This window comes from Leptidea sinapis, chromosome 10 (genome assembly GCF_905404315.1).
Source record: "Leptidea sinapis chromosome 10, ilLepSina1.1, whole genome shotgun sequence".
Classification (NCBI taxonomy): domain Eukaryota; kingdom Metazoa; phylum Arthropoda; class Insecta; order Lepidoptera; family Pieridae; genus Leptidea; species Leptidea sinapis.
The window spans coordinates 967,334-976,804 of record NC_066274.1 but is presented as its reverse complement, the minus strand read 5'-3'; the positions used below and the strand labels follow the sequence as shown (position 1 = coordinate 976,804).

General features: G+C 34.6%; 1 protein-coding gene across 1 annotated transcript; it reads right to left on the bottom strand.

Annotated features, from left to right (window-relative positions):
- Positions 1-2,146: 2,146 nt before the first annotated feature.
- Positions 2,147-3,616, bottom strand: LOC126966556 (protein Asterix). Its single transcript, XM_050810692.1, has 4 exons — positions 3,300-3,616; positions 3,079-3,190; positions 2,878-2,993; positions 2,147-2,291 (listed from the first exon to the last, which is right to left on the bottom strand). The coding sequence occupies exons 2-4, from the start codon at positions 3,188-3,190 to the stop codon at positions 2,196-2,198; spliced, it is 324 nt and encodes a 107-aa protein (XP_050666649.1). The 5' UTR covers positions 3,300-3,616; the 3' UTR covers positions 2,147-2,195.
- Between the last annotated feature and the right edge of the window lie 5,855 nt (positions 3,617-9,471).

Sequence of the window (9,471 nt, the reverse complement as noted above, 5' to 3'; positions counted from 1 at the left end):
GTGGCAAAATTTACCTTTGTATTCTAATGTTATTGTAGCTGTTTCTCATTCAAACATGGATAAAACTATTTTTTTTAATTGAAACCTAGCTAGATCGATTTATCACCCCCGAAATCCCCTGCATATTTAATTTTATGAAAATCGTTGGAGCTGTTTCCGAGATACAGATTATATATATATATATATAGTATAATATAGTATATATATATATACAAGAATTGCTCGTTTAAAGATATAAGATTTACAAGTTCAAAAAATACACACCAATACTAGAGCTTACATTTTAACCAATAGTAAAACGTTTCATTCAATAAGATTTGAGAATAATATTATGTGTTCTATCACGCTCTAAAACTAATGCTATCGCAGTTTGTGTAAACTCGCGTCGAACCTCGATCATACGATGTCAATGAGCATTCCGCACCTACGCTATTGCTCATTGATTAAAATTGCATGAATAGCGATCGACGCCCGAGTCCCGACGCGTCATTCGAGGACGCTCGGCCTTGCTGTGCGGTTGTGTAACGCGGAGCATATGACTGATCACGTGAGTATGTCTGCGATCGTCGAGAGAAAGTACGATGCTGGAAACTTCACTGAGATGACTAAACTGGTGATCTGTATGATTCTATGAGTTGATGTACAGCATTATGAAATGGTTCTTATCAGAGCTAATATTACGTTATATAAAATAAAATGTTCTTATCAGAACGAATATTTCGGCATACGCTTATTACAGTTATTATGCACGATTACTATTTCTACGATCTATAATGCTACGTTACAAGTTAGATATTAGACATTTGTGTTAATTGATATTATTGGTTGTAGGTACAGCTACAATATGCTATCCGGATATTTGAGTCACCTACCGTAACGTCGTTATGGTCAAGTAATTATTGTCGTAGTAGAATGTGATGATCAATGGAACTCCATAACGCCTTACAGTAAGGTTGCGATCTCTGAGAGAATTTCTAACTGACTGTAATCAAATCGCAATGCGCTTACATTCGTTTTTCGTTAATTTTCCGTCTCACGAGAGAAGGCGGTGGTTTTTTTAATGTGAACAATATACACTATAATATCAATTATACACTATAAAACAATAAAAATATTTACAATGATCCCGTCATATTGATATTTTAGGAGATTGAAAACTGTAGTGACCGAAGAGTATAATCACGAGGCTAACATTATTTCTGCGCATGACCGCACCGCAGTTTACAATAGGTATTTCTCCATTTTTATATCGCAGTCACTGTATTATAAAATATTGCCACATTATAGTAGAACTCAATATAGTATTGAATTTTATCCAATTCTTATTATTGACAATGCTAGATTTTTAACAGCTTTTTTGAGTTTCCCCGTGTGTCCCCTTCCGGAGTACTGCGAATTGCGATTGACATTGGCTGAGTGTGTTGAATCTTCCCTCATCCCTCTCCTATGGCATTACAGTGCGTTTATATGACTCTCCTCTAAGGTCGCGGAATGGGGAATCCCCAGAGGACTTAAGTTAGCGAGTTTACCATAAACAAACCCCATTTGTCTTATCACCACTCTTCGACAACACCCTTAAGCCTCGCCCAGTATCGGATAATGGATCTCGAAATCTCAGGTCTGGCCACATATGGAGTATCTCTGGTCTGACGCAGTCATGTCGAGACGTTACTTCATTGTGCGTCTTTTACCGAATCTATCATGGGGAGTGTTCCGTAGAGCTGTTTCAACTGATTCCTGCTGCCAAATTCAACCTAGGCACAACACACCACAATTTTGGATAACATCCACCCCATCTCCACAGTGCGGTTTTAAAGGAGCTCTCTTCAAAGTACTACAAAGCTGTGGAATGAGCTTCCTAGTGGTAGTAGGTGTTTTCGGGACAATATGACATGGGTACCTTCAAAAAAAGCATGTGCACCTTCCTTAAAGGCCGGCAAAGCTCCTGTGATTCCGCTGGTGTTGCAGGTGAATGTGGGTGGTGGTGATCACTTAACATCAGGTGACCCCTACACTTGTTTGTCCTCCTCTTCCTTAAAAAAAACTATTCTCTAGTATTACAGATGTCTATGGGCAGCGGTATTACCCTAGCACAAAGTGAGTCACAAAATTTGAAGGCCTTGGATATAAAAATATAAAGTACTCATAAAGATTAAATGTGATGATAATTAATCATTTATTTTAACTGCATTATATTACATAAGTGTTGCCCATGGAGGAGACATTGGGGCTGGATTTTGGATATATGACATAACAACAGCCGATATTGATAACATAAATGAGCTGATTATCTGGAAAAAGAAAAAAAATATTTGTTAATATTATTAATAAAAGGACACATCATAACAGTTCAAGGAAGCACTTAAGTGCAGTATCAGTTCTCAGACATTCATATAATTGTATTATTTTGGTACATAATCCTAACTAATATAATAAATGAAATTGTTTCTGTATCACTGCTAAACTACTTAACCATCATCATGGAAGTAGGTACTCACATTGTAGACTCACACACAGGGGTAGAGAAAAGCACATAGGACACATAGAATAGTAATAAAAATAAATCTCTTTCCAAGTGATTTGGATTGACAAAATTGGCCTGAATGTCCAACTTATTTAGTTGAGAGCCCTGTTAAAGCGATTTCATTGAACATCTCTAGATAATTAATGAACTGCCATCTAGTGGTCCAAGTACACTGAACAAAGATTTTAAATATAATATTATATACATCCATCCAGACACTGCAACTGTTTTTGGATGTATTGTATCCCCTAACACATTTACTGTGATGTGACAAGGTGTATCACTCTTTCTTCAATAATCTACATCTGGGGGGCTTCATAATATGTAATATTATATATTTTACTACTAATTACCTGTTTTGTGTCATCTGACACCCTGGAGTTTGCAAAACTAATACTTGAACAAAACACTGCTGTCCAAGCACACCATTTCAAACGCATCATTAGCCCACACATTGAAAACACCATTCCTGAAAACATAGGAATTTAAATACTATTGCGTCCTCACATAAAAGTATACTGTTCACTATAATTGATAGAGCTATAAGTACAAACCAAGAATATTCATGTAATCTGTAGTGAGATCTTCAGCAGGGGCTGAGTTAGTTGGAGGTGGTTTATAGCGTCGCTCACGATCAGATCTTCTTGGATCGCTGGATAGTTGCATCTGAAGAACAAATATGAAACAATAGCCGTGATATTCATTAATTTAATCCTATTCGGAGGCGTTTCTATTAAGTATAGAAACAAAACAAAACCTTGATTTTTTTACGTACCTTGTCTGATTTGAATAGTGGCCCACAAATATTTGTAGTTGTATGAACACGGTTCGATAATTATTACCTTTTATATTTTAAATCGAGTGAGTTCGACTTATGTCCTTGTTTAATATCACAGAAACATCAATAACATGAAATTTAATTATACGATAAATACAATAAAATAATTTTGTTTAATTGCAAAATTTAGATTTTGGGTCAATTCAATTCATGAAATAGTATTTAGAAAACTGACAAGTGTTAACTTTCCGTAAGTTAAAATGTATTCTGTGTAGTTACTTTAAAGCTTAAACTTCAAAATCAAAGGCCTGGCTAGTGGATGGACTTTGATTTTGAAGTTCCAGCACAATCATATGACGACTGTCAAATGTCAATTTTACAAAGTTACGCGGGCATAGACCAAGTATAGTAACTACACCGATGTAGGCATCGGTTTGGCGTGGCCAACATGAAACAGAAAATATCCTATATATATATCTAGGTACAAAAGATACATAAAATAACACAAGTGTTCTTTCACTATCACTTTGACATCGTAAAACACAACATCGCACCATAATATTTCCTTCGATTCTACTTAAAATTGTCACTGATGTTGAATAAATAGTGGACATTTCACACGATTCACAAGTTTTCTGTGCAGCGCTGTCAAGTTTGTTTAGCACACCAAAGTTTTCTGTGCAGCGCTGTCAAGTTTGTTTAGCACACCAGGTGTGCAGACCTTGAAAAAACCGGCACGCATGGCGAAACAAAAAATCTAATCACTCTATCTCATTTCTTTACATAAGACTCGCATATGTTTTTCTTTTTCTCGTGTGAGTGAGACGGAAGCTGTCAATTAGTCTAGTTACTATACTTGGTCTATGTACGCGGGGTTGTGTTTTTTTTTCTTTTTCTGGAACTGCACTTTATGTGCATTCAGCCAAAAAGGAAAGAGAAAGATAGGCGGAATTTTGAAAATGATTTGAGTAACATCAAATTGGTATAAAATAAATAGAGGTGTTTTACTTTTCTTTACATGATAGGGCATGGAGTTGTCGGCTCGCATATTTCGAGATTTCTTTAGTTCAGTGTTCGCTATTTCGGGAGGTAGCATTACTTACTTGTTTGTTCAAATAGACTATAGTGTTTTTATATTGAAATGAATCGCGTTAAAGTTTGTATTAAACAGGGTATCTGCGATGATATTAAAATTTTGATGAAATTGTATTTATAAAAAAATCAACGTCTAATATATATTTAGGTATTTATAACTTCATCATTCAGTATTCCTTTAAAAAATAAAGAGTTTTCACAGATGAAGGGAAAGTGTTACGGTGGGATATCAACCAAACTAAAAAGCAAGTTCGTTCATTTTTACGGCAAGAAAAGAATATGTGGTCGAGTAGGCCTAGTCTTAAAAATATTAAAGGAGATTGAAACGCTTCCATACATTCCTGGGCCCAGGTGACACCAAGATAAAAGTAGCACCATTTAAAAGCCTACATTTAAATAATCCTTAATTGAAAATTTTGCAAGATTTGTCATTCTAGGAGCTGAGTAATCGAAGATATAAAAATGAGGTTAAGTCTTAAACTATATGTTGACAGCTAATCTATAGGGGTTTATTAAATGCCTAGCTGGTAAGAATTTATCACATACTTATATTAACTAGGTACCAACCTTGTTTTTTTAGGTAAAAAAATATCTACCTACAATACATAAACCTATTTACTAGTGATACTACTGTAACGACATTTTTTTGCAATATAATATTAGGTAATTACTAATTAGTTACAATATATTATATCTAAAATTAAAGATCGTTTTATTTGCTCAGATAAGATTAACTATAATTACTCATTAGCTCTGTATGAACTGTAAAAAAGAACTGCTAGAGACAACTTTCCTTGTAATTCAATTGGGAAGGTACTTAGGTAGTTAACAAGCCGGTAACTCAACGAATACAATAAGAAACAAAGTGACACTGACGAAGAAATGAAATGAACTGTCAGACTGTCATTGTCAAAGTGTAGATAGCGTTGAGGAACAAGGATTTCACTAGTATCAATTTTTATGTCAATCGAATTATTGACTAAATAAACTATAAATGACTAATAATATTATAAACTAAATAAACTAAAATAAATAACTAATGTTATTTAAATAAAACAACTCGATCTTAATGTTATTTTAATCGATTAAATATTCATTCGACCAACATTTTAATCGATTTTCTTTATTTTAATGTTTTTTCGATTTGTAACAATCTCATAACATAATAATTGAGTTTACGGATAAGAATATAATCGGATAAGAAGACAATTAGAGCGAGGTACATCTTTGGCATCCAAATTCTTGCACAGAAAACATTTTGCTTCTAAAAGGCATAAAGGCATAAAAGGCATTTATTTTCTCAAAATTGATTCCTTTAGAATTCTTTTTGATGTCATTTTTCACTTTGGTTCTAATTAATTCTATTACTTACACGCATATTTATTTCAATTAATTATGGATATACGCTTAGAATAAGGATTGCTCTCCGCTGCGCTCCAACTAGATACCGCGGTACCTAAGAACACTAGTTTTTTTTATTTCGGCAACTATTAGATGCTTGTGTGCGTGGCGGCATCTTGAGACTCAATGGCATCTTTAAAATTTTGTAACATACGCTTCGTGTTACTTTACATTGAAATTAATAAAATACAAATTACTTACATAATTCAAAGCAATCAATAAGTGTAGGTGGTACGGTTGTTCCCGAGGCAGGTATAGGTATATAGCTAAGGAGAAGAAGATATTATACACAAAAAATCTTTTTAATACGCAAATATAAATAACAAAGTACTTAGACTTTTTTAAATAACATTAAATATTAGTTATAGTTATTATCAGAAACCTAATTTTAACAGTTTGAAATTTCGGAACCATCGATTCGATTCTTCGAGCTTATGAAAATGGAAAAACAAAAAATGTCAATCTACTATTTTTGTTGAAATTGATTTCGTAATTTTTAATAATCGACATTTCTTTTATGGATTATTTATTATTTTAATACCTTTTTATAAAAATTAAATTCCGACTTTTAAAAATCGGAACATTGAAATTAAGAATAATTTATTTGAAGTATTTGGCTGTTCCCAAAAATAATGAATTCGTTTAATCAGTGTATAGCCGGTGCTACCAGCAGCAGTTTTTTTTAAAATTACCGCTATTTCTGAGCCACAGCTTCTAATAGCCAAACTCTATTCGAAAAGAATATCCAAGAAATCCCCTGACTTATTAGTATTGGCAGGCATGCATTAGGCATGAATTCCTAATTCTAATTTCTTAATTGTTTTTTTAATAGCTTTAAACGTAGAAATATTAATATAATGATGAGCGTAGAATACTACATTATAAAATTACATTATAATATAATTTGGTAAAGGTCATATCTCTCCCTGTATCATTGATCCTTCACCGGAGAGTTTTGAGGTCAAACGAACATTCCTGAGAGTTGACCGTTGAAAGTAAAAGTTAGAAGTTATACTTGCAGTGATTTCTACTTTGGTGATTTTTGGGGAAAAATACTAATTATTTTTATGCAAAATGTATTAATTTACGAAGAAGAACTCGTCTCTATTGGCTGCACATTGCACGCCCACTGCCTACGGCCAGCAAGTTATACCACGCAACGCCTCGCCAATACACTAATTACTTGCATGCGAAATATTAAATTACATTCTAAAGTTGTCTGCAACAATGTAGGTAATGACGGCTCAGTTAATCATGTAAGAAATTAAACACCTACTGAACCATATTTACAGTTAATATTATTATTTTTTTAAAGAAATCTTACTGTGTGTTTGTTACAAACAATATAAAAAAAGTTTATAGACATTTAGCCTGATTGTAGGTAAGTAGGCTAGTCCATGCAAAACTCAAAACTATTGAATATAATTAATTCACATGAAAATTAACGATATAGAAGATATATCCAGGTTTCGTGACCGGGACAAAGGTATCCCAATAAATAGAACTATTTTTGAAGTGATTTTTTCTTTATCGGCGTTGAGCATTTTTCTTTCTTCTTATAACATGTTAAAACCGCGTCAGAACATGAACAGTGACCTGATCGAAAATTCGTAAGACAGTCGTTGAAATTATGGATGAAAGTTGATCTTTCTCTGAGATGAACTTTTTAATATAAAATAATTGTAATAGTTCTGAAGCGTAATTTTTTATGTAATATAAATTGTCTTTTTTGTGAACGATAGCGCATTATATGAATATTGTATATAACCACATAAATGCTAGTAGTTTATACTCGTAAATAAAGCAATTCGTGCGAAATTAGTCAAATCTAATTTTTTTATCATTGTACCACCATTCTTCGGCGCATCGAGTGCGAGGCTTCCGAACCTTCTGGTGCACATTCAATATATTTTACACTGGACTCACCCTACATACACCCTAATACAGTACGAACCCAATTAATCTGCAACGAATTTTCTACGTCATTGTTTACATTTTATATCTACATTACGGTCTACTAGGTCTAGGTAAATCAGATCCATAATTTAACTGCATGATTTTAGGCGTAGTATATCTTTTGGTCTAACAAATCTGTTTTCGTAAGTATAGATGAATCGTAAATATCCACCCCTACTCTGTGGTTTAGATAGCAGAGATTATATGATGTCCTATCAATCAGCTTTGACGACGGAGTGACCCATGAATTAATACTACACACTAATTCTTGATGCACTCATGGACAGAACACTGTGCCACCATGTATTCGATCCAAGGTACGATATTCGACTTAATGCGGAAGCAAATGATAACTCTGGCATCAACGAAGTCAGAATATATACAGACAGATCCAAACCCATACACGGCACTGGAGCCGTAGTCTTCTCGAACGACCTAAATATAAAAATATCAACAACACTAGACAATTATACAAATGATACTTTGCGGAAATCCATAATTATACAAATGATTTAAGTTTTCTTTAGTGTTAATTACGCCAATATTTGTTTTTAAAACAATTCGACACGTGTTTCGCCTCTACACGAGGCATCCTCAGGACGTGTTGTCTCGCCAAAATCTGGCACCATGCCACGTGTCGAATTGTTTTAAATACAAATATTGGCGGAATTAACACTAAAGAAAACTTAAATCATTTGTATAATTATGGATTTCCGCAAAGTAACGCCTAATTCAATATTTTTTTTTAATAAAACACTAGACAACCTAAACACAATATTGTATATGTATTGGAATCACTAGAGCAGCTCAGACGGTAGCAGCCAGAGATGTCAGAGACCTTAACATAAAGATAATCTCAGACAGTGCATCCGTACTTCAGGCGCTACAAAACAACACCATTACATCTGTCCTTATACTGGAATGACATAACGCACTTCAATCCATCGCAAACCAGAACAGAGTCACTTTGCAATGGATTAAAGGACACAGCAATTCACTGGGCAATGATGCCGCAGATGAACTAGCCAAAAGGGGATCCGAGCCCGTAGTATATGGACTGGAGAGACTGCTACCCATACCTCAGGCCCAAATTAAAAAATGGCTGCGAGAAAAAACGGAACAATCCCACCTAACAGAATGGAGAAACAGCAAAGGTTGCAGGCAAACAAAGAATGCGGTTCCGGTGCCCCCAAAGAGGTTCGCCCGCAACCTGATGAGACTACACAGGGACAATATACGCACAATTATAGGTGTAGTGTAGTGTACCGGTCACTGTCCCTTGAATAATCATCTGTCTATCATAGGTGTAACAGACAGCCCCTTGTGCAGAGGATGCATGGAGGCTGAGGAAACGCCAGAACATGTGCTTATGGAGTGCAGCAGTGTGGCCATACAACGGGCACAAATACTCCATCACCAGCATCACTTCCGGATGCCTGCAGAAACTTAAAAAAGACTGCTAGACTTCTGGAATGATTTGGGCTGGTTGGAGTAAGAAGACATTTAAAAAACGCACAATGGCCCAATCAAAAGGCTAAGTGTGTAATCAGACCAGCTAAACTAACTTACTAAAACTAAAAACACATTACTTACCTTGGTGTCAGGTTATTTAAATGATTCTCGAAACCCGCTATTGTACCCTATCATATAAATAATTCTCAGATCATATATCTATATATACATATAGGACAGATAGATGTGACAACTGTGGAATCGT

Bases quoted from the DNA above. Each gene is read 5' to 3' on its own strand.
- LOC126966556 (XM_050810692.1), bottom strand. From the start codon at position 3,190: ATGCAACTATCCAGCGATCCAAGAAGATCTGATCGTGAGCGACGCTAT. The intron at 2,994-3,078 runs GTTTGTACTTAT...CTATGTTTTCAG, and splicing joins AGATTACATGAATATTCTTG to GAATGGTGTTTTCAATGTGT. The intron at 2,292-2,877 runs GTAATTAGTAGT...TTCTTTTTCCAG, and splicing joins TGTCAGATGACACAAAACAG to ATAATCAGCTCATTTATGTT.